General features: G+C 49.2%; 1 protein-coding gene across 2 annotated transcripts in view; it reads right to left on the bottom strand.

Moving 5' to 3' along the window:
* ERGIC1 (endoplasmic reticulum-golgi intermediate compartment 1) overlaps window positions 1-13,662 on the bottom strand; it is a 117,987-nt gene extending 104,325 nt beyond the window's left edge. The window contains exon 1 of one of the 2 annotated variants that reach the window (XM_019027663.4): window positions 13,486-13,662. In XM_019027663.4, the coding sequence (XP_018883208.1) occupies window positions 13,486-13,505 (20 nt within the window). In that variant the 5' untranslated portion in view covers window positions 13,506-13,662. The remainder of the gene's footprint in view (window positions 1-13,485) is intronic. The other variant, XM_055387375.2, reaches the window with a different exon arrangement.
* Between the last annotated feature and the right edge of the window lie 12,031 nt (window positions 13,663-25,693).

Raw genomic sequence — 25,693 nt, 5'->3', positions numbered from 1 at the left:
TAAGGTCACCTTTCATCAATAAAAGTGTTAAGTTCAAAACCTGATTAATTCAAAGAAAAAACATTAAGTAAATAACACATGTGGCCGGGCGTGGTGGCACATGCCTGTAATCCCAGCACTTTGGGAGGCCAAGGCGGGTGGACCACGAGGTCAACGGATTGAGACCATCCTGGTCAACGTGGCGAAACCCCGTCTCTACTAAAAATACAAAAATTAGCTGGGTGTGGTGGCGCGTACCTGTAGTCCCAGCTAACTTGGGAGGCTGAGGCAGAAGAATCACTTGAACCCGGGAGGCAGAGGTTGCAGTGAGCCGAGATCTGGCGACAGAGCAAGACTCCCTCTCAACAACAACAATATATATATCTATATCTATATATATATCTATATATATATATCACATGCTGTTTAGGAATCTGCCAAAAATTATGATGATAGTAGCAGAACAGTGGAAGGGTAAAAACCACTGATTTCAGTTGCCATGGTAGAGACATGCTTATTAACATGCTCATGAAAGCCCTTTCTTTCCTCTTCCTCTGGGCACACTGCTAGACTGTATTTGCTGACCTCTCCTGCAGTTAGGTGTGACCAGGTCTCTGAGTTCTGGACAAAGGAGTGTGAGCAGAAGTGATGGCCCCACATCTTGACCTGCCACCCAATTGTCCCCATCCTCCTTTCTCTCCCCACCACTGCCAGGCCAAGGAGAGGATCCAGCACACCCCAGAGGAGGACAGAGCCAGAAGATGCAAGGAGTCAAGGCCTCTGAGTACCCAGGGGGAGCGGAGCACCCCATCGTCTGCTGGGACTTCATGAGCAGTCATCAAGTCCCAGCATAAGTTACACTGAACAAAAAACAAACGTGTGCTGCATTACAACACTGAGATCTGCAGGTTGTTTATAGGAATTAGCTGACTTAGGCTAACACGAAGGAGGCATCTCTAGTCCAACTTCCTGCCCATCCATAAATCTTCTCTGACAGCCTGGATATCCTGGTGCTTTTTTCTGTAACGAATAGATATCAAGCACCTAACAGATGCCAGGCAGAGTTCTAAGGGCTTTACAGAGGCAAACTTATTTAGTCCTCACGGCAGTCAAGAGTCATATCCTGAATCCACAGCAATGAGCTCCAGACAGGCCCACCACTGTCTACTGTAAGGGGCCTAAAAGACTCTGGGTCAAGTCTCATGCTCACCTCTTAAAACACTTCCCTGCGCCAGGAGAAACCTTCCTATTCCTTTGAAGGTTACTCTTATGACATGGTTCCTATAGCCCTTCTTATTGGCTCTTCTTACAAAGGGCACAGGGCATAATCCAAAGACTGTGGAGTGGGGACCCAGATCAGCTGCAATCCTAGCTCTGCTGTCTCCCAACTCAGAGCCAAGACAGTTCCTCCTACCATGCAGGTGTGTAATGATGGTGAAATGAGATCATAACCATAAACCACCTGACATCAGCCTGGCACAAGGGGCAGGCCAGGGAGGACAATGGGTTCTTACAAGCTCCTTCTCCTGCCCCATCTTACGCTGCTGGGCTCAGAAGTGACTCAAAGTGCCCAGTGCTGGGCATCCTGCACAGACAGCGCAGAAAGAGGCGCTGTTAAGTCACGTAGCATCACACAAGGGATTCTAGATGCTGGGAGTCAGTCCACTTCCCTCCAGGAGGGTCACTTTACAGGAAAGATGGGTGCAGGGGATTGGGGGAGGGGTAGAAAGACCACCAACCCAAATGAGGACTTAACCAGGTACTGAAGGCTGACATCGCCAGAGAGGTCAAATGGATGCCATGGACCCCCATGGGATGTGCTGAGAAGGGTGCTTCACCTCTGGGGATGCTTCCCCAAAACCATAACCCTGTCCACTTAGGAAGAAACATCAGACAAACCCAGGCCGGGGACATTCTACAGGATGCCTGGCCTGTCTTCCTCAAGGCTGCCGAGGTCATAGAAAACAGGGACCGACCGAGAAACTGCCCCCACCCAGAGGAGCCTGGGGACACACGGGCTCTGAATGCAAATGTGGGACCTTCGATGGGATCCTGGGGTGCCATGAGGACATCAGTGGAAAATGGGTAAAATCCAAATAAAGCCCAGAGTTTAGAGAATATTCATGAGCAAAGGTCAGCTTCTTAGTGGTGAGAATGTGGTAATGGAAGGTGGGGACCCTCACGGAATGGATGTAGGGTGTCTGTACTAGCTTTGCAGCTTTTCTGTAAATCTCAGCTATTCCAAAATAAAAAGTGTATTTAGTTAAAAGAGAGAGAGAAGCAAAATACCAGAATTAAAACATGAATTTTAAATCATGAGTTGCAGCGCAGGGGTTGTCTGTTTGGCTCAGCACTATGTCCCCAGCTTCTAGAATGATACCTGGCACACAGGCCCTCAATCAATGTGTTCAACCAACAGATGACTCTATGGCCCAGCTGCTCCTGGTCTGTGGACAGGGGCCCTGGGGACTGGCCAGAGCATCCTCCGGCAAGAGGACCAGCCCTGCCCGCTGTCCACAGGAAGTGCTGCACGCCTTCCTGGCTCCCCCAGCAGGGGCTCAGCATAATCTCTCGCCCACAGATGCACAAGGTGGTAGGAAATCGTCACCAGGCCCAGCCTCCTCTCCAGCAACCAGGGCCTCCCAAGGCTTCCACTTCCACAGTCTGTTGCCCCCAAGGCAACAGACTGTAAACACAGCTGAGTAGATGGGGGGTATCCACGGAGGGGCTGCAAGAAAATCAAGGTAACAACACTCCCCTCCTGGGGCACGATACTGGCTAAGAAAGCCAGCTTTGGCATAGAGACAGGCACTTGGGTCTTAGCTGCATCACCTGCTGTTTGTGTGACCTCGGCCAAGTCCTGTCCCCCCTCTATACCCCTGCGTCCTCCTCAAGAAGATGGGAATGGGAAATGGCTCCTACCTGACTTGAGGATGGACTGAAGGAATCCAAGAAAAGCCTTTAGTCTAGCACTTGATAAGCAGTGACTATTGTGGGCACTACTGTTGTCACAGCATAGCCCTGGGAAGTCACCTGAAAGACACCCCGGGGACGAAGGTATTGAAGGATCTGCAGAAAGGGTGTGTCACTCCAAAGGGACCTGGGCCAGCTCTAGGATCACCAAAGAGGACAGCAGGTCCAATGGCAGGGGCCGGTGGTGCCATTCCCACACCATCAGAGGAGGGGAGCCCCAGCTGACACCTGAAGGAATCAAGGTCCTAGGGCCAGGCCAGGCCCCGGGTGGGAGGGGGCTTAGCATGGGATGGGGCCCCGAGGCTGCCTGTGCCCAAAGAAATTGACTTGTCGGTCCCTCACTCCTCAGCCTCCAGCCTCAAGTCCATGCCCACCAGGCCACCTCCCAGGAGCCCAAGGTCCTGCCCACCCCGAGCTTGTCCTGGTCACACTGCCATGTGCGACACAGAGGCGGCACCCTGCCTGTCATAGGCTATCGTCAGCCCTCAGAAGGATTTGTTTGGTGTTTAACAGAAATAAAATTGAGATCAGTGGCCAACCATTTTCACGCAATTTATCAGATTTTCATTGTCTCTTGAAAAATCAGGGCATCTGTAGGCAGTAAGCAACAGAGCTGCCTGTCAGCTGTCCCTTCCCCACAGGGCCTCGTGCTCCAGGTGGCCACGGCCCACATCTTGCCCAATCACCGACCGAGGTACTTGCTGATAGGTAGGGGCGCCTGCGTGTGTGGCCCTCTGGCCACTTTCTCCCTTACCACAGACTGGTGTTTGACATCTATGGCTGTGTGGGTACCGCAAAGGGAGAGGGGTCTAACTCTGGGTCTGACCATCTCAGGTGTTCCCACGTGATTGTATCTGTGCCCTGCAAACCCCGGAGGCCCTGGTTTTACCACGTCCACCTACCAGAAGACCCAACACTGCCATCTATCACGGCTCGGCGAGGTGCACAGGACTATGCCGCCAGGAAAGGCAGAGGAGAGGGAAATGTCCTCCCGCCTCCAGGTACACTTGTCTCACATTCCACATGAGCTCATCTCACCCTCACAAAATCCCCGCAAAGAAAGTATGAGCACCTCAATTTGCAGATGAGGAAAACTGAGGCTTGCAGAGGCAAAGTGTCTTGTCCTGGGCCCCACAGCTGGTAAACACTGAGGAAGGGATTTCAATCCAGAGAGTTCTGCCGAATGAGTGCAATGTGAGGGTCAGTTCCAAGGGCACTTCACAGCGTTCCCCAGGGGACCTGTGGTCAGTCCCCAGAGGGGTTTGCAAGGGCGAAGACCATTCAGAAAGGGTGGCCAGGGTTGGACCGCTACATACCACTTTCCCCTGAAGACTTGGAGACTCTTTCTGCACACCATGAACATACTCTTGGACCCAGCAAGACATCAAAACACGCCAAATATCACCAGGGTTTCCCAAAGTTCTTAAAGGATACTTTAGGTAATTCTATATGTTGGTGTGAAAGTGGGAGGGGAGAGAAGATGTAGTGAAGAATAAGAAAAATCAGCAAGAAAAATCAGCAAAGCAGGATAGCACCATGTGAGGTGCCAGGCTCTGGGACCCCAGCTCCGCACCTCACCAGCTGTGTCCTGGGCTATTCCCATTCCAGCTCTGTGCCTTGGCTTACCATTTTAAAACTGAATAAAGAAAACATTAACAGAGTGAAAACGCAACTACAGAATGGAAGAAAACATTTGCAAACCATACACCTGATAAGGGGCTAATATCCAGAATATATAAGCAACTCCTTAAACTCAGTGGCAAAAATAAACTCCTATTTTATTTTATTTAATTTTTGAGACGGAGTTTCACTCTGTCACCCAGGCTGGAGTGCAGTGGTGCAATCTCGGCTCACTGCAACCTCCGCCTCCCGGAGGTTCAAGCAATTCTCCTGCCTCAGCCTCCCAACTAGCTGGGACTACAGGCGCATACCACCATGCGCAGCTAATTTTTGTATTTTTAGTAGAGATGGGGTTTCTCTATGTTGGCCAGGTTGGTCTCGAACTCCTGACCTCAGGTGATCCACCCACCTTGGCCTCCCAAAGTGCTGGGATTACAGGTGTGAGTCACCATGCCTGGCCAAAAACCCTCCAATTTTAAAAAGCACAAAAAATGTGAATGGATATTTCTCCAAACAAGACATACAAATGGCCAAGATCTTGAAAAGATGCTCAAAATCTCTATTCATCAGGGAAATGCAAATAAAAATCACAATGAAATAGCACCTCATACCTGTTAGGATGGCTATTACCAGAAAAACAAAAGACATGTTGGCAAGATGTGGGGAGAGGGAATGCTTGTACACCGTTGGTGGGAAGGAAAGATAGTGCAGCCACTATGGAAAACAGGAGGAAGATTTCTCAACAAATTAAAAATAGAGCTACCATAGGATCCAGCAGTCCCACTTTGGGGTATTTATCCAAAAGAATTGAAATCAGGATCTCAGAGACATCTGCACTCCCATGCTCACTGCAGCATTATTCATAACTGCCAAGATGTGGAAACAACCTAAATGTCTATTAATGGGTAAATATTGGTATATATACACCTTGAAATATTACTCAGCCTTAAAAAAGGAAATTCTGTCATTTGTGACACCATTGATGAACCTGGTGGACATTATGTTATGTGAAATAAGGCAGACACAGAATGAAGACTGCATGATTCCACTTACATGAAGTATCTAAAATAGGCAAATATGGTGAAACCCCATCTTCACTAAAAATACAAAATTAGCTGGGCTTCATGGTGCATGCCTGTAATCCCAGCTACTTGGGAGGCTGAGGCAGAATTGCTTGAACCTGGGAAGTGGAGGTTGCAGTGAGCCGAGATTGCGCCATTGCACTCCAGCCTGAGCAACAAGAATGAATCTCCGTCTCAAAAAAGAGGGTGCTCTGATGTTAGGTTTTCTTACCACACAAAAAATAACCAAATTAATGGTATGACTATAAAGTGACAGCATGAGATGTGAGGGGTGATAGAGATGGAGCTGTCCTGTATCTGGATGGTGGTGATTACATGATAAACAAGCCTTAACTTTCATAGAAGAGTGCACAAACACACATTAATTTTATCATATGCTAACTTTAAAAATAAAACAAAGAAAATAAATCATGAATCATTGTATCTGTCTGTAAGGCCAGTGTGATTTTATAAGTCCAATGACATGCCTAGCCCAGTGCTCAAGACATTACAAGCTGAAGGGCCGTGAGGTATTGCTAATAAGATGAGCATCACTTCTTCTCCTCCAAAGATATTCAAGACCCAGACCAGAATCTGAGAAAGGAAAGCTAATGTATGGAGGGGCTATCACAATGCCAGTCCCCAGTACATCAGGGACATCCGGGTCCTCTGACTATACTAACTGTAATTACAGCCAGGCCTCTAATCTCGAATAGGGTTTCCACCTTTTGGAGAAACAGAATGGTTTGTCCATTTCAAGCGGATCTTCCTTCCTGTGTAGCTGTGCTGCCTGGCAGGTGCCAGGAGGAAGGCTAATTGTCAAGGGCATGAGGATTACGCTGTCAGATGCACCAGCTGTGACCCAGCATTTCTGAGGGTCGGTTTCCCTGGACATAAAACAGGAAGGATCATGCCCACTCCGAGGGAGAAGAGGTATCTGTAAAGGACCCCACATGTCCCCTGGCTCTTGGCTGTATGGAGAACCCTGAGTTCACCCTGCCTCTCCCGTGGGTCAAGTTTTTTTTAAACAAATACAGCCAGCGTTGGAGGTTTTTTTCCTGTCCTGTACTTTTCCCACATATACAATCAATGTAATTAAGTTAATAGACCTAAAAGTTAAAGCTGACAACAGACAATTAGGCTAATTGCCACTTCCTTAAAGGATCAATTAGGGCTGTGTTTCCCAAACTGTGTTTTGAGAAATGGTACTAGCTGCTCCATAAACAACAGGGCGTCTGAGACTATACATGTGGCAAATGCTGGGCTGAACCAAATAACTCTGGTTCGCTCAGTGCCGGACTCTTCAGGGCCCTCAGTGAGGCAGCCGGTGCGGCATGGAGGGACACAGACTGGAGGACACTGAGTCAAATCAATCATACAGACCAGGGCTTTATACATTTTAATGAATACATGAATCACCTGGGGATTCTGTTAAAATACAAATTCAGATTCCAGGTGGGCACTGAGATTCTCCACTTCCAACAAGCTCCAAGGTGCTGCTGAAGCTGGCATCTGGGACTGCACTTTGAAGAGCAAGGTTATTAGTAGAAAGTTACGGCCCCTTACTGTCCACTTCACTGGTGGGGTAACAGATTTGCCGAAGGTCATGCAGGAGTGATGGGTGGGACAGGAACTCCACGCCCCAGCCTCCCGAGGCAAGGCTCTCCACCGCCACCCGACCTGGCTCTCCTGCTGCTCTCAGCCCTGCTTGCTGTTGCTTCTCCCAATTCAGAGCACTTCTCCTCCATCTTGGCTGTGCATTAGAATCACATGAGAGACTTTAATATACAGCCAGGGTTGAGGCTCACTGATTTAGATGTACCGGGTAAGCCTCACCCCAAATGCCCTCTTCACACCCTGCCTGTCTCTCCCACGCCTGATGAAAACTGGCTAGGAGTAACTCCAAATGAAATACGAAAGGATTACCAGATGGGGAATGTAACTTAACCAGGACACAGCTGGCTAAAGCCCTGTCTCCTGCTACTACAGCACCACAGTCAGGAATCCAAACTGCCTTGGGAGGAGAGGACATTCCATCTCATTCCATGTCCCCGCGAGCAGGTAAACATGATGCTCTAAGCTGGAAAACCCCCACTGGTCAGCGTGGGAAAACTGAGCCCCTCGAGGGTGATGCCATTAGCTGGAGTGAGGGTCTTTGAAGACCATTTCAGAATCAGGTATCAGGCTACATGAAGCTAGGGGGAAAAAAGTTGATGGCTTTAAGCTTCTTAATGAGCGCTGTTGGGTGAGGATTAGTGAAGAGAAATCCAATGAATCCAATTAGAAGAGTTCTCAGTTCTCTCTGAATTTAGTGAATGGAAAAGAGAAAGCTTTAGAGATGAGCCTACAGGACACAGTGGAGCGCTGGCGCCAAACGGCAGTGTTCCAATCCCAGCTCCAGGAATGGGAACGACCGTGTTTCCGAACTCTGTGGCACCTCCGCTGGCTCATCTGTAAAGTGGGGTAACAACAGCATCTCCCTTGTAGGACTGTGGAGAATTAAAGGGGCTGACATAGTAAGATCCTTACAGCAGTGCCTGGCACTAGCAAATGTTCAATAAACCCGAAATACTGGCCTTTTCACATAATTTTCTCTCTGGTCTAATTTTTATTTTCTTTTTGCCCTGATTTTTAAGCCTATATGTGTATGTGTATGTGTGTGTATGTGTGTGTGTGTGTGTGTATGTGTGTGTGTGTGTGTGTGTGTATGTGTGTGTTTTGAGATAGGGTCTTGCTCTGTTACCCAGTGTGGAATGCAATGGCATGAACATGGCTCACTGAAGCCTCCACCTCCTGGGCTCAAGAGATCCTTCCACCTCAGCCTCCCAAGAAGCTGGGACCACAGGCGCACATCACCACACCTGGCCATTTTTTTCCCCCATAGAGATGGGGTCTTGCTATGTTGACCAGCTTGGTCTTGAACTCCTGCAGTCCTCAAGCAATCCTCCCACTTCGGCCTCCCAAAGTGCTGGGATTACAGGTGTGAGCTACCACACCTGGCCCATATATATACACTTTTTTTTTTTTTTTTTTGAGACAGAGTCTCGCTCTGTTGGCCAGGCTGGAGTACAGTGGCAAGATCTCAGTTCACTGCAACCTCCGTCTCCCGGGCTCAAGCAATTCTCCTGCCTCAGCCTCCCGGCCTCCCGAGTAGCTGGGATTACAGGTATGTACCATCAAGCCTGGCTAATTTTTGTATTTTTATTAGAGACGGGGTTTTACCATGTTGGCCAGGCTGGTCTCAAACTCCTGACCTCAGGTAATCCGCCCACCTCGGCCTCCCAAAGTGCTGGGATTACAGGCATGAGCCACAGTGCTCATTTTATATTTTTTAAAACTTGCTGTAAAGTATATGTTCTTGTCAGCTTCCTTGGAATTCTTTCTGGAAGAAACAGCAGGGTGGAAATACAGGCATTCATGTTAGCTACTCTCTGCTGAATGTTAACTCTGTGCTCAGAGGTTCCTGTGGTGGCTGGGGCTTAGCTTGGTGTAGGAACTGATGGGGCTACCAGGGTCCCATTCCCTGTTGGGGCCTAAGGAATTAAGACTGGGCCAGGCGCAGTGGCTCATGCCTGTGATCTTAGCACTTTGGGAGGCCAAGGAAGGAGGATTACTTGAGGCCAGGAGTTCAAGAACAACCTGGCCAACATAGCGAGACCCCATCTCTATATAATTTTTTTTAAAAAAGGAATTCACACTGGATCCTTAGAGCAATGAGACCCATTTGAAGGTTGAAATCACGACATGAAAATATCAGATCAACTTTGGAACGCTCACTAGGGAGTCCTGAGGAGGTCTGGGGTATCCTGGAGGGGGAAAGACCACTCAGAAGGCCAGAGTGAAAAATGGTAGAGGCCAAACCAAGGCCCTGCAGCAGGGCCAGCCCCATCAGGGCCGCATGACCTGTGCAGGCACACAGGGTCACACACTCAGAGGGGTCCATGCTTGGCTGAATGCGCTGCTGCTGCCGTCCTGAAATTCTTAATACTTTTTCAACAAGGGACTCCACATTTTCATTTTGCACTGGGCCCCACAAATTATGGGCCTGATCCTGCATTGCAAGTTGCATTGCACATTGATCCTGCAAGTGTGCATTGATCACACTTGCCCCTACATCTACTCTACCAGGTGAGGCAGCGAAGTTTACATCCCCTCCTTAAAATGAAGAAATGGAGGCTCCGAGAGGGGAAGTCAATGGTCCCAGAGCACATCTGGTCAGTGCCAGTGCAGCGGCACCTCCCAGGCCTTGGGGTTTCAACATGGGGGCTGTCACTGTGGGACAGCAGCCACCTGCACCTCCCGGAAGGCAGTGCTCAGGCACCACTGGGCCTGGGCACAGGGCTTCCGGATGCTGTTATCTTCCCTCCTCACCCACCCTGGGCTGGTGTGCAGAAGGCAGCAGGTGCTACTGGCCCCAGGCCAGCCGGAACTCGAAACAACACACACGGATGTGGGTCACAAGGCCAGTTCCACAACTGCAACATCCAGCCATTAGTGAAACAATTTAACAAGAGCAAAGCAAACACAATAAATCATTGAAAGCTCAGCCTCCCTCCCCTGCGTTCTGCCTCCTTCCTTAACCCCAAAAACAACCTAGGAATGGCAGATTCAAGGGTGGAGAGGGGAGATTTCTCCACTAATGGCTGAAAGTCTGCCCACTGAAGCTGGCATATCAAGTCACGTCATGTCTATGGCTTCCTTGACAGATTTCAAGAGGCATCTCCAAGGATCGAGTTTGGCTCAAGCACAGTTCTAGGTGCTGGAGATGCAACCTTGAAGAAGCCAGATAAAAACTTCTTGCCCTCAGGAGCTCATGTACTAATGGGAGGGAGAGAGAAGCAGCATGATAATTAAGTGAATTATATAATGTGTTAGAAGATGACGGGTGCTTAAATAAAATGACACAAATAAATATGGCGGCCAAAATGGATGGGGCGCTTACTCTGTGTCTAAATGCTTTCCGCACTGCCTCATCCCTCAACCGTTCTACTTCGGTGAGTACTCTCCTCATTCCCATTTCACAGACAGGAAAACACAGAACTCAGTTGCACCAGGCTCTACAGGCAGTAAGAAAATCAGAAGTATCCGTAGGGAAGGGCAAGAGTGCACTATTTTTCCTGCTTCTGATTTTAAGAAGAGGAACACGAGCAGGAAGGCTGGTTTTCTCCCTGGCCTTGAACTGGGGGAGGAGGTCTAATCATGGTATACCCCTCTCCACTCCCCACAATTCTTAAAAGAGCTGACAGGATGGTGGGCCCCTCCGATCTCTCCCTTTTCTCCCAGATCTAAGGCTTTGGAGCTAACAGCCCCAAGTTCAAATCCCAGATCCACCAGCTCATGCACTGCATGGCCAGAGCAAACGGCTTCTACTCAGTGGAGCTCCCCTCTCCTTTGATTTAAAATGAAGATTAAAACTCCCTCTCTCAGGTGACAAGGGAATCGATGTCTGCACCCCAAAGTGTGTATACAGTGGTAGATGCTCCTTGAGTGCCAGTTCACGCACACCCCCACTCCTGGGACCCCATAAGCCCTCCTCCCTTCTCTTGGAATGCAAAGAGAGCCGGACCACATGCCACCCACCTCCTCACGGTGGGGCCTGTGGCAGAGGGCTGAGCATGGACTGGACACTTGATGAATGCTTGATGAATGCACACTGAAGCGGAGGAAGGCGCATGGGGATGGTCGAACCCTCGGTAGAACCCAGGTCCTGGAGCCTTGAAGTTCACAGAGCTTAAAGAGTGCAGGTTTGCTGGGCACACATGGCTCATCCTCCAAGGTGCAAATGTGAAGCACTGAATCCATTCTCACCATTCCACAGTGAGCCCAAGCCCTGAGAGTATTTCCTAGTTAAGCTGCGCCCCCTGGCACCTGGGCGCTCAGGGACCTGAAGTATACCAAGGGAGCCCCAGACTAGCCAGCTTCTCAGAGCTGAGCATTTCTCTCTTTAAATATCAATGCCTGACACAGGGCCCTTCCAAGGCCAAAGGCTAGAGCTGGCCTTACCCATTTTCCTTACTTCCCTTACCTGCCCCCACAAGCCACCAATTCAAGGAGCACAAGGTTGGGAGCCATGTGTGACCTGAGACCTAAGTCTATCTACCCTTCCCATTTAGCACCCATAAAGTCCAAGATAAGTCCCTCATCCCTGGAGCCTCATTTCCTCCTTGGTAAGACGGAAGGGTGAGGTGCAGGGAGAAAGGATTAAAAGATCAAAAACAGCAATTTCCCCAGCAAGCTCAAAATCACCGGAACCTACTGAATCACACAGGGGCGGGGGGCGGCGGTGGCACAAATCCCTATGGTTGGCCTGGGTAAGGGGAGGCTTTGTGGAACCAGAAATTGATGTGCCGACCACAGCTCTTATGGCCCAGACCTAACTGATGCTATTAGGACTGACCTTGAATTCCATCAGAGAGGCTCTCCTTGTTCAAAACTGCCTAGGTCTGCTAGCCTCAGGGCTGCCCGGCAGGGGCAAGAAGCCGGCAAACATTTGCTAGCTGGTATCAGGGACCCGGACAGGCTGGAAAACCATGTCAACCAATCAAGAGGTCCAAGGCCAGTGTCCTCTTTGGGCCTAAACCCCACCCAATATATCCCATGCTATGGGGGTCATGGCAGGCTAAGGGCCTTTCTCTCTGGGTAGACTGTCACTTTACACTGCCTTCACATGTAAGAAGAGAGGAAGAAATACCTCCTGTGGCACAGGCATCTGAATCACTATTTTGTAGATGTGGAAAACCCCTCCTGGAGAACACCCCCCATCCACTAATGCCCTATTTCTGAGCTCTAAATCATGCCAGACTCTGCTAAGGGTGTTTCACGCACTCAGTCGTCACAAGCGGAGACCTTATTTTTAGCCCCGATTTGCAGGTGGTGAAACTGAGAGCGCTCGGAGACTTGCTGAGGTCAGTCAGCCGAGCAGCGACAGGGAGTTCTGAACCCAGAGCCTTTGCCCCTAACTTCTAGAATATACCGAGCTGTTCAGTAGAAAGGGCAGAGCCAGGATTCTAATCCAGCTCCTCCCTGCATTAAAGCCCTGCTCTTTTCCCAGCCAGACACCATGTGTGGCTGCCTCAGGCCAGGACATCCCCTGGGGCTCCACACCTCAAGGGAACCTCTGGTGGAGATCTCTTCCCCCGCAGGCTTCCAGAATGCCCCATGCAACCTAGACCATGAGGCAGCTGGACCCCACAAAGGACTCATTGTGGTGACTGCAGAAAGCCAAGGCCAGACCCCGGTGGCCCTTCTGCAGAGTCCTGCCCAAGGCGCCTCCTCCCCTTCCCATGGTGCCCCCATACCCAGCGGACAGGGCTGGGGCTGAGGGAGGGAGGGGCGGGGGCAGGCCTCCTGATCTGTCCGGCCTGGGGGAGCCTCAGGCTACAGAAACTTAAAACCCTCCAGCTGCCGGCAGACTGCATGGGGCCCCAGGCCCCTCCGGACTCATTCCAGGTGCCCTGCCCCACCTGTCAGCTGGGGTGGGGTCCACCAAGGAGGCTCAGTAGAGGGAGGAGAGGGATGCTGGGGTGTTAAGGGCTGTTCCCATCTGGGAGGAGGGAGGAAATGTTTCCTAGTGTGGGGGAGGGGAATTCAAGGTATCCGGGCAGGCTGGGGAGGGGGCTCGGCGGAGGGAAGGTGGGTGGATTTGTCTCCCGCTGCACGAGGGGGCCTCCGCGGCTCTGGCTGGCTTCGTGTGCGGCAGGGGGGGCTCGCCTGGGGTCCCTAGGGGCCTGCGGAGGCATGCACAGGGCGGGGAGCCGCTTTTGCATGCAGGGCGGGAGGGGTCCGCGGCGTGCCGGGGCGCTCCCTCTGCCCGCTGAGGGAACTCCCGACTGGCCGGGGTCGCCACACTCACCTCCTGAAGTCAAAGGGCATCGTGCCGCCGCCGGGGGTGGGAGCGCTGCAGGCCAGGCGGGCCGCGGCGCCGCGTGGGTCCGAGCCCGCTGCCAACGCCTCCTCCGGCCGCCCCGCCCCCGCCGGCCGCCCCCCTGACACTCGCCACTCGCCACTCGCCTCCCGCTGCCGGGAAGTGACGCTCCGCGCAGCCCATTGGGCGCCGCCCGCCCGGCCGCCCCTTCCGCCACCCGGTTAAAGGGGCCCGCGGGCAGGCAGGGAAGGGGCGGAGAGTCGAGGCTGTCGGAAGGGAAGGGAGCACCCCAAAGACTCCAGTACTCATTCCTTCAAGCCTCCCACTTAGATTTCCTTCTCCATCTCTTTGGATGACCTCGGACAAATTCTCTGCTTCTCCGAGCCCAGTTTTTTACATTTGTTAACAGTTTCACTGAACTGTGATTGAGTTGGGGGCGGGGGGGTGATACAGACTTTGGCCGTGCACAGCGTCTAGCTCTGAGTGAGGGCCTAATACTGTGGGGGAAGGGAAGAGGTCGGCCATCCTAGGCTGTTAAGGTGGACTCACCTCTGCCCCTGCCGTGCCTCTCTGGGAAAGCCACTGGGCTTCTCAGAGCGCCCCCCCGCCCCGCCCCTTTTGCATATCTGCACAAAGAGGACGATGACACCTACTTGAGGGGGTTTTCCTGGGGATCAGCTGAGAAACAGGAGACTGGCTTAGCACAGTGCCAGGCACCTGAAACTATTGAGGCTGGCAGTGGCTGTCCCTGCTTCCATCTGCCCCTGTGGTTCACTCCAGTGGGCATTCATAGAGCATCTGCTCTGAACCAGGTCCATCGAGAACATGCAGGGTTGTGGCAGAGGCAGATGGGACCTGCACTGTGACTTGGGCAACGTGGACTGTGCCGATTGTCTCCTTAGAGCCTCAGTTTCCTCCTCAGGAATACAGAGCAGCTGCATCCGTGACTGCTGGATTAGAGGAGATGGTAGTTGAGGTCACACAAGACCTGAGTAGGGGAAGCTCACTCTGAACTTCCCTGAACTTCCCCCAGGTTCTGTCACTGGCCCTTTCTCCAAGGTTGTGGTGGCACAGGGCTTGAAAAAACCCAGGGGAGAATGGTGAGGGCTCGGGTTCAAAAAGCAGAGTCAATAGACAGTTTCCCCCTGTGTAAATAGAGGGGAACCGCAGTGCTGGTTCCTCCGGGAGGATTCAGAAGGGACAGCACTAGCACGGGGTCTGGGGTAGGGTGGCGTGGTGAACCAAAGCCTTCCCCTAGAGCATATGCCGGGACCTGACCTCTGCGTTCCCTTTTCATTCATTCACTCCATTCATTCATTCATTCACTCCATTCATTCATTCATTCATTCATTCATTCAGTGTCAGTGGTCTGACAGTGTTGGGGGAGAAAAGGAAATCTCAGCCTGAACTGGAAACCTAGTTGCAGCAGGGAGAGTTAAGGGGTCTTGAGCAGCCACTGCTTCCAAACAGCCATTCGTTGGCCCTGTGTGGGAGGAAACATGCAATGATGGATCTTTGACCTTGAATCCTCCCTTCTCAAACTGTGGTCCACAGACCAGCCACATGGCCATCACAGGACAGACTCTTGTCCCCAGGCCAGACCTACTGAATCAAGTGTGCATTTGGGATGATATCCAAGGTCAGCAAATGCCTGGCACAGAGTAAGTGCAAGACAGAGTTGACTATCATTGCTCTTTTCGAGTGGGGATAGAGCTCCCAACTTTTGGCTGGGCATGTGGGTGCTCACAGTGAAAGTTGCATTTCCCCAGCTTCCTTTGTAGCTAGATATGGCATTGAGAAGTAAAGGGAAGTGTCTTGTGGGGCATCTGGGATAGTTGGTATGTCTGCTTTACCCTCTGTGTCCCTTTCTCCATCTGGCTGCCGGGAATGTAGGTGTCACCATCCTGGACCATAAGGTGGAGGCCACCACAGAGCAGGGCAACAAGACGAAAAGAGCCTAAGTTCCTGCCGGGCACAGTGGGTCACACCTGTAATTGCAGCACTTTGGGAGGCCGAGGCGGGCGGATCACCTGAGGTCAGGAGTTCGAGACCAGCCTGACCAACATGTGGTGAAACCCTGTCTCTACTAAAAATACAAAAATTAGCCGGGCGTGGTGCCGCGCACCTGTAATCCCAACTACTCAGGAGGCTGAGGCAGGAGAATCACCTGAACCTGGGAGGCAGAGGTTGCAGTGAGCCCAGATCGCACCACTGCACTCAAGCCTGTGCGACAGAGCGAGACTCTGTCTCAAAAAAAACAAAACAAAACCTGAGTTCCTGTCTCTAAGTGGCAAAATACCTGTCCTCAAACACCTGCCCAAGAGAAACAAACATCTATCTTATTTAAGCTATTGTTATTCTGTATTTTCAGACACTTACACCTAAACCCAATGCTGATACACCTATGTAGCCTGGCTAGCTACTTGACTGCCCCAATGCTCATGGACTAGGCCAGTCCCCTATTATATAATCGCATGGTACCTTGTAGGTTTCCTTGGGAGAACTGGGCATGACGTGTGATTAGGTTATTATTAATTCGCTAGTAACTACTACCCCATCTGAGTGAAAGTTCCCTGAGAGGGGCCTGTCGAGGGGTAGGGGGCTAGGGGAGGGATAGCATTAGGAGAAATACCTAATGTAGATGACGGGTTGATGGGTACACAAACGATGATGCCATACACAAATGGCACATGTATGCCTGTGTGACAAAACTGCACGTTCTGCACATGTATCCCAGAACCTAAAGTATAATTAAAAAAAAAAAAGGAAAGTTCCCTGAGACAAGGTGGTATCACCATCATATCCTAGCATCCAGCCAGACCCTGCACGTGCTGGGGATGCACTAACTATGCGTTGAAGTTTGAATAGAGGCTTCCCAGGGAGCCAGGCCTTCCCACGGAGGCAGGCCTTACCAACAGAACAGCGGATGGGAGGGGAGGTATCAACATGGGCCTCTGCTGTGGGACTGGTGAGGTCTGTGAGCAGACCAGGCTGTCAGTCCCAGATGGTCCATCCACTCAGGAGCCAGTGGGAGATGAAGCTAAGAAAATCAGATTGTGTCTGCAGTACGTGGGAAGGCTCTGGGTCTCTTTGAGCAGGGGAACAACAATGCAAGTTAAGTTTTCGGATTATCAGTCTTGTGGAAGCCTGTGGTAGGTAGCCAGCCTCCAGTGACCCTGATCTCCTGGTATTCCCATGCCCTTCTAGAATCACCTCCCACAATGAATAGGGCTGACCTATCCTGTGTAATCAACAGGATATTGCAGAAACGACAGTTATGACTCCTGTGGCTACGTCACAAAAGACTGAGGCTCTGCTTAGCCACTCTTGAATCACTCGTTCTGAGGGAAGCCAACTGCCTGTCCTAAAGAGGCTCAAGCACAATTATAAAGGGGCCTGGTCGGTGAGGAATGAGGCCTCCCACCAACAGCCATGTGAGTGGGCTCTCTTGGAAGTAGCGGCTCAGCCCTGGTCAGGTCTTCAAAGCTGCATCCCCAGCCCACAGCTTAACCACAGGTTCTTGAGAGACCCTGAGAAACACCCAGCTCAGCTGCTCCCGAATTCCTGATCCATAGAAACTATAAGATAATAAACGTTTGCTTTAAGCCATTAAGTTGTGGGTAATTAGTTACACAGCAGTAGATAAATAACAGAGACTCCATCCTCATTATTTTTTTTTCCTACCAGTAACTTCTCCCTGCCTTCCTCCATCTCACCCCCCGCCAGCCTGGGGAAATAGAAAACCACTTCGGACTCAGCTCACTCTCTGCTGGGTGACGTGGACCAGTTGCTTAACTAGCTGGGTGTCTAGGTATGAAATGAAGGATAATAATACCTTACCTGTGGCAGGTAGCCTCTGAAATTGTCCCAATTAACCCACCTCTTGGTATTCATACCCTTGTGTAATTTCCTCCCTTCAAGTGTAGGCTGGACTTATGGACTCATTTCTAATGCACAAAATATGGCAGAAGTGATGAGCATGTTGCTTCTGAGATTAGGTTATCAAGAGATGGTGACTTCTGTCTTGGACACTCTCTTGCTATCTCTTGGATCAGTCACCCTGGATAAGCTGGCTTCTGTGCCCTAAGGAAAAGCCCCTGTGGGTGAGTTTGCAAGTGATTCTTCTAAGTAAGGCAGGGGTGTCCATTCTTTTAGCTTCCCTGGGCCACGCTGGAAGAAGAAAAACTGTCTTAGGGGCCGGGCGTGGTGGCTTACGCCTGTAATCCCAGCGCTTTGGGAGGCAGAGGCAGGTGGATCACGAGGTCAGGAGTTTGAGACCAGCCTGACCAACATACTGAAACCCCATCTCTACTAAAAACAAAAACAATTAGCTAGGCATGGTGGCGCGTGCCTGTAATCCCAGCTACTCAGGAGGCTGAGGCAGGAGAATTGCTTGAACCTGAGAAGCAGAGGTTGCAGTGAGCAGAGATGGAGCCACTGCACTCCAGCCTGGGTGACAGAGGAAGACCCCGTCTCAAAAAATAAATAAATAAATAAAATAAAATAGAAAGAAAAATTGTCTTGGGCCACACATAAAATACAGTAACACGGGCTGGGTGCGGTGACTCATGCCTGTAATCCCAGCACTTTGGGAGGCCAAGGCCGAACACCTGAGGTCAGGACTTCAAGACCAGCCTGACCAACATGGTGAAACCCCGTCTCTACTAAAAATACAAAAAATTAGCCGGGTGTAGTGGTGGGTGCATGTAATCCCAGCTACTCGGGAGGCTGAGGCGGGAGAATGGCTTGAACCCAGGAGGCGGAGGTTGCAGTGAGCTGAGATTGCACCATTGCACTCCAGCCTGGGCAACAAGAGCAAAACTCCATCTCAAAAAACAAACAAACAAAAAAACAGTAACACAAACAATAGCTGATGAGGAAAACAAATCACAAAAAAATCTCATAATGTTTTAAGAAAGTTCAAGAATTTGTGTTGGGCTGGATTCAAAGCTGTCCTGGGATGCATTCAAAGCCATCCGGGGCCACAGGCAGCCTGCAGACCACACACTGGACAAGGTTGAGCTAAGGCCTGACAACAACCCTGTGAATGAATTTGGAAATGGATCCTTCTGCTCCAGTGGAGGCTTGACATGACCCCGGCCCTGGCCCCCAGCTTGACTGCAACCTCATGAGAGACTGTGAGCCACAGGCAGCCAGCTGAGTTGCACCTGGATTCCTGTGTGATAACAAATGTTTGTTGCTTTAGCCCCTAGGTTTAGGGTAATTGGTTATGCAGTAGCAGATAACAAATACATTGGCCTAAGACAGAGCTTGCTGTGAGGATGAAGTAACATGTATAGTGCCCACACATAGTAGGTGCTAATTCATTGCTTGTCTAATGAGTCAGTCAATAAACAAATGAATGTTCTATAACACCGAATGTTCTCTGAATCCAAATGTTCACTCCCTTCCACCCACTCCCGTCCAAAACGTCACCAAAAGTTGCTTTAAGCAGAGAATGGCTGGGTCAGATTTGTTTTTCTGTAATGGGAGATGGGTTTGTGTCCCATGGGTGTGGCCGGTTCAGCTGTGGTCTGGGTGAAGAGAGATTTAAAAATAATAATCCTTTGTCAGCTCAGAGAGGACTTTAGTGTAACTTAGATCTCATAGCAGGTAGGTCTCTGGAGAAACAACTCTCCTTTCTCACTCTATTAAAGTCTCTTGACCAACTAGAAGACACTCGTGTGTTCATTCATTCATCCTTTCTTGTATTTGTTCATTATACCATTATTCACTGAATACCTCTTTTAGGCAGATACTCTGGATGTAGAAATGAACCTGACATACCTCAAATTTCAAAAAAGAAGGGAGGAGGTAAGCAAAAGTGTGATACCATCACAAAAAAATCAGGGACAGGGAAAGGGTCACGTATCTCTGGTGCAGTTTTTTGTGATAAGTGCAGTGACAAGGGTGGTACCAGAGGATCTGGGAGTCTAGAGGGAGTCCCTGATTCCACCCGTGGGGATGAATTGGTCTGAATTCTTTCAGCTGAAAGTGACAGAAATCATCTAAAAGCAACACACACTGTCTATGGCACTCAAAAAAAAAAAGAAAAAGATAAGAAGGAAGGAAGGAGGGAAGGAAGGAAGAAAGGGAGGGAGGGAGAAAGAAAGAAAAAAGAAAAATTAAAGTCCAAAAGTCCAGAGGTAGATTTGGATTTCAGGCACAGTTGGATACAGGCACTTCAACAATTGCATCAGGAATCTGTCTCTTCCCATGCCCAGGTTCTTCTTTGTTTTCCTCTGGCCTTGTCTTGAGGCAGGCTTCCCCTTGTGCTGGCAAAATGTGTGCCTGTAGCTCCAGGCTGATATTTTCCCACTCAGCAATGCCAGGAGATAAAGATTACCACTTCCCCCGTACCTCCTGAAAGGCTCCTGGGCTGACCCCCAAGGGTCTGGCTTAGGTAACAGCCTAAACAGTGGCTCCAGGGGTTTGGAGAGTGCTGATTGGCCAGGCCTAGGCTGGCAGCCAGGCCCTCAAACCTGGGGTGGAGTCACCCTCATCCTACACACACAGACTCAGATGGACGAAGAGTGGTTCCCTAAAGAAAAGTCTGGGCAGTGCAGCCAGAGAAGGAGGTATTGGGAGGCTAAACCATCAGGTGTCTTGGACAGAGTCAGCAAAGCTTCTGAGAGGAGGAAGAGTCTGAGCTGAGACCTGATGAAGAAGTTAGTCAAGGGGAGAGAAGCAGGCTGGGTACATTAGTTATCTATTGCTGCAAAACACGTTACCCAAAATTTAAAACTTTAAAACAATACACAAGGTCTTAGTCCATTTTCTGTTGCTATACAGAATACCACAGACTGGGGAATTTATAAGGAAAATAAATATATTTCTTACAGTTCTGGGGGCTGTGGGAAGGGCAAGGCTGAGGGGCTGCCTCTGGTGAGGACCTTTCTCCTGTCTCATACATGGTGGAGGGCATAGCATGGTAAGAGGGCATGAGCATGTCAGCTCAGGCCTCTCTTTGCCTTTTTCTTTTTTTTTTTAGTAGAGATGGGGGTTTCACCATGTTGGCCAGGCTGGTCTCGAACTGGCAACCTCAGGTGATCCGCCTGCCTCGGCCTTCCAAAGTGCTAGGATTAACAGATGTGAGCCACCGAGTTTGACCTCTTCTTCCTCTTATAAGGCCACCAGTACCATCAGGGGGACTCCACCCTGATGGCCTTATATAATCCGAATTACTTTCCAGAGGCCCCCACCTCCAAATACCATCAACACGAATTAGGGGATTAAGTTTTTAATACATAAAATTTGGGTGATGGATTTAAACCATGGCATATATTTATTATGCCCCCATGTCTGAGGATCAAGAATCCAACAGCAGCTTAGCTGGGTGGTTCTGGCACGGTCAAGGCTACATACTCTGCTGATGACTAGAGCTGGGGGATAGACACTCACTCACTTGGCTGTTGACTGGAGGCTTCAGTCCTTCTCACATGGACCTCTCCATAATGCTGCTCATGATATGACTTCCCCAGTGTGAGTGAGGAAAGAGAGTCTGCCTTTTATAAAGTAGTCTTCAAGGGACTGGCTACATACTGGGTAAGGATCCAAATAACATGGGTGGTAGGAGAGAGGACAGCATAGATGCAGCCTGGGCTAATATCAAGCTGGAGAGGTAGGGGCTGGATGGTGAAGGACTTTGAGGGCTGTGTTAAAAATGTGAACTTTCTCTGGTAGGCAGTTAGAGGCCCTGAAGCATTTTAAGTTAGGATGTATTGCAATAATTTGGTTTGGGGGTTTTGGAGAACCCAATGTAGTTTCTCTTTTCTGCCAATGGTCTGAACAAATGTGATTTCTATCTGCAGAGGGCTTCCTAACGGTGAACCTCAGAATTTGGCAGACAGACCCACACAGGAGGCATAAAAAGCAAAGAAAAAGTACAGGCCTTCTTGGGGAGGGGAGAGCAAAATGCAGCTCCCTGCGGGTGGTCTTCTCCCAAAAGGAAGAAGAAAGGAAGAGCTGAGCACCACCATCTCAGACTCCAGTCCCACACTCACCAGTCAGAATTCATCCATCTTACCTGGCGGGGCTTGAGGGGAGCCCAGAGTATTGAGGGGAAATCCTTCTTTGTAGAAACCAGAGCAGTAGGAAAGTATATCACCCACAATTAGGCCACATCATACCACCAACCATTTGCCATTTTTAGAAGCATGACTCTGGCAGCCAATGTGGAGAAGGGACTGGAGTGGGAGGCCAAAGAGGAGGTTGCTACAATCTCCTGAGAAGAGAAGGGGAGTAGGCCCAAGTCAGTGGGAGTGGGGAATGGGTCTGGAGGCAGTAGAACTACTCAGAAGATCCGGGGACTAGGGGGCTCAAACACAAGGGCTTGCAGGGGCCAGGCAGACAATTCCTCAAATTTCCCAAATTTTCCTTCCTCTCAGTCTTCTCCTCTCAGTCCAGGGCAACTCCATTAGCTTCCATTTGCCTGTTATCTTTACCATCATCCCTGACTCCTCTCTGTCTCTGCAGGGTCACTATAATGAGTGTGAGTGTAGACTTGAGGTTCATTGGACTTACTGAATCTGTGGATTGATGTTTTCTCAATGTCCTGGAAAATTACCAACTACTTATTTGTGGATATTAACTTTGCCCTGTTATCTCTCTTCTCTCATCTTGCTTTTATTCTCTGTTTATTTTACATAGTTTCTTCTGACCTGTTTTCTAGTTTACTAATTCTCTCTTTGGTTGTGTTGAATCTGCTATTAAACCTGACCATTGAATTATTAATTTTATCATTGTATTTCCCAGTTTTGGAATTTGTGTTTGGTTCTTTTTCAAATATGTGACTTCACTGTGCCAGGTGCCTTCTATTTGTCCCTCCAGAATAACTCTGCTTCTTCACCCTTTTCTGTGTGCTGGGAGGTTTCTTGACCTGTTTTGATGGCTCCTTATTTTTGGCTTCTGACTGATTTCAGCCTGTGGGGAGTACCTGCAGTAGATTGGAAGGAAGGAGAAGAATGAAGTTTTGGTATGTATTTGCCCAGCTTCTGCCCTGAGTGGTCACCCAGGTTGATTGTGTCATTCAGTGAACATCATAATTTCTACCAGGTGGTAGTCTTCACCTAGGTCCACTCCTCTTAGTTCCAGTAACCACTTCTTCTCCTTCCCCTTCAGGCCTTGGGATAGTAATAGCACTCCACTGTTACTTACTCCAGGGTACTAGCTCTAGAGTATCTCTTGTAGTTTCCCTATACTCTTTTCATTCTGTTAAAAGCGTCTGGCCGGGTGCAGTGGCTCATGCCTGTAATCCCAGCACTTTGGGAGTCCAAGGTGGGTGGATCACTTGAGGTCAGGAGTTTGAGACCTGCCTGGCCAACATGGTGAAACCCTGTCTCTACTAAAAATACAAAAATTAGCTGGGCCTGTTGGCACGTGCCTGTAATCCCAGCTACTCAGGGGGCTGAGGCATGAGAATGGCTCGAACCTGGGAGGCAGAGGTTGCAGTGAGCCAAGATCATGCAACTGCACTCCAGCCTGGGTAACTGAGCCAGAGCCTGTCTCAAAAAATGATGAAAATAAAAATGAAAGCATCGCTTAGTTAAACTCCCCTCTAACCACCTAGATTATGCCATCATATTCAGGACAAGACATGACTGACATAGTTACTTTGTATAGTTTCCGGTCTCCTTACAAAATTTTCAGGCATGACTTTTAATCTCCTTAAACATAGGAAGCATAATTATATTACAGTCAGTGTCTGATAATTTCCATGTCTGGAGTCCTTGAGATCCATTTCTGCTTGTTACCATTCATGGTGTATTTTCCCCTCATGAAATCTGGTTATCTTCGATTATGTGCTAAAAAAAAAAATACTGTATTTGGAAAAATATTTATAAAAATAATTTTAGGCCTGGGATGATTGTTTTAAAAATCCCTTTCTCCAGGCACCTGGAGCAAATCAGCATTCTAGGATCACCTTATTTCAAGTTCAGAGGCTGAAATTTACTAGGTTACCCAGATGACCTGAAGCTCAGGACTAGTTTGCTTTTATTTCACCCCTACTTCTAGGGTACAGCCCTTTCAGGGTCACAGCCCAAGCTAGGGAGGTTTACTAGGGTCATCAAATTGTGGCAGACCCTGACTCTGATGTCAGTCTCCCTGGGTTTCAAAATTCAGATCCAGAATCTGAGCCCTTTTAATCACCTCACATGACTGCTGTCCTGATATAAGTCATCATCATATCTCACCTGGGTCAGGCATTGCTATTCAACTGGTTTCCTGCGTTCAGCCTTGTCGCCTTCAGCCTGTTTCCAACACCGCAGCCAGAACTGACCTTTTATCCGAAGTCAGACCATGTGCCTCCTCTGCTCAGAACATGCCAGAGGCTCCTGTCTCGCTGAGAATAAACGGCAAGTCCTTACGATGGCCTGCAGTCTGCAGGATCTGCCTCAGTGTGCTTCTGACCTCCTTTCCTGGCCCCCTCCCCTTGCTCACTCGGCTCCAGCTGCAGTGGCTTTTCACACCTTAAGCCAGCAGGGATGCTCCTGCCCCTGGCCTTTACACTGCTGCCCTCCCCCAGTGGCTGCTTGTCCAGCCCCCTCCTCTTCAAGTCTTTGCTCAAACGTCTTTTCAGGGAGGCTTTTCTGGCCCCTTATTTTAAGTTACATACCTCCCCAACACTCCTGATGCCCATTTACCCTACTCTTATTTTTTTCATAGCATCTATCACCTTTTAACATACAATTCCACTCATTTATTTTTCATTTACCTATCTTGCATGTTTTCTCTGTTCCCCGCTAGAACCTCAGCTTCATGATGGTAGGGATTTTTTGGTATGTGTTTGGTTCCCAGAATCTGGAATAGTGACTGGCACATACACAGTAGGTGATCAGTAAAGATTTATTGAAGGAATGAATGTAAATCAGAGTGAAGTGATACCAGGGCCAGCAGGAACTTGGCTTTTGTGGCCCCCGTGTCCAGCAAGGCCAGGGCCAAGGAAGAGGCCTGTGTTAATGGGAAATTGTTACGTACAGGAGCATTGAACAATTAAGTTTATGTGTTGGGGATGGTGGGAATCAGGTTCTTACTTTGGAGATGGGAATTGCAAATACGGAAAAAAGGAAGACTAGAAGAGGCCTTGTCGTTTTGTATTGGAATTGGGGGTATTGGTGTGAACTCGTGGATTTTACTATGTGCATAGAGAGATGATAGATAGATTAGATGGAGAAATGTGTGTGTGTGAATATGCATATATCTTCTTAGCTCTGTTATCTAGGAAGCACTAGTGACATACTTACTGCCCAGATCGTGGTTTCTTAATACCAATCTCCATGTAATAGAACCAGGGGTCCTTGGAGAAGCACAGGTTGAACATCCCCAATCTGAAAGTTTGAAATAAAAAATGCTCCAAAATCCGAAACTTTTCGAGCACTGATGTGATGCCGCAAGTGGAAAACTCCACGCCTGACTTCATGAAATGGCTTGTAGTCAACATGTGGTCAAAACCTTGCTTCTGGCCAGGCACAGTGGCTCACGCCTGTAATTCCAGCATTATGGGAGGCCAACGCAGATGGATCCTGCCTAGCAAGAGATGAGGATCACTTGAGGCCAGGAGTTCAAGACCAGCCTGGCCAACATGGTAAAACCCCATCTCTACTAAAAATACAAAACTAGCCAGGTGTGGTGGTGCATGCCTGTAATCCCATCTACTCAGGAGGGTGAGGCTCGACAATCCCTTGAATCCAGGAGGCAGAGGTTGCAGTGAGCAGAGATAATACCACTGCACTCCTGTCTGGTTAACAGAGTGAGACACTATCTCAAAAAACAACAAGCCAGGCACAGTGGCTCACGCCTGTAATCCCAGCTGCTCAGGAGGCTGAGGCAGGAGAATCGCTTGAATACAGGAGGCAGAGGTTGCAGTGAGCTGAGATCACACCATTGCATTCCAGCCTGGGCAACAAGAGTGAAACTTCATCTCAAAAATAAATAAATAAAATAAAATAAAACAACAACAACAAAAACCAAAACAAATAAAAATCCCCAAATTATTTAAAATATTGTGTAAAATTTTATTCAGCCTATGTGTATATGATGTGTATAAAACATGAATGTTTTATAGAAATTTCATGTTTAGACTTGGATCCCATCGCCAAGATATCTAATTATGTATGTGCAAATAATATTCCAAAATCTGAAAAATTTTCATGTTTAGACTTGGATCCCAAGGTCAAGATATCTAATTATGTATGTG

Source organism: Gorilla gorilla, chromosome 4 (assembly GCF_029281585.2).
Source record: "Gorilla gorilla gorilla isolate KB3781 chromosome 4, NHGRI_mGorGor1-v2.1_pri, whole genome shotgun sequence".
NCBI lineage: Eukaryota > Metazoa > Chordata > Mammalia > Primates > Hominidae > Gorilla > Gorilla gorilla.
The sequence above is the reverse complement of the archived record's forward strand: the minus strand, read 5'-3'. Positions and strand labels throughout refer to the sequence as shown.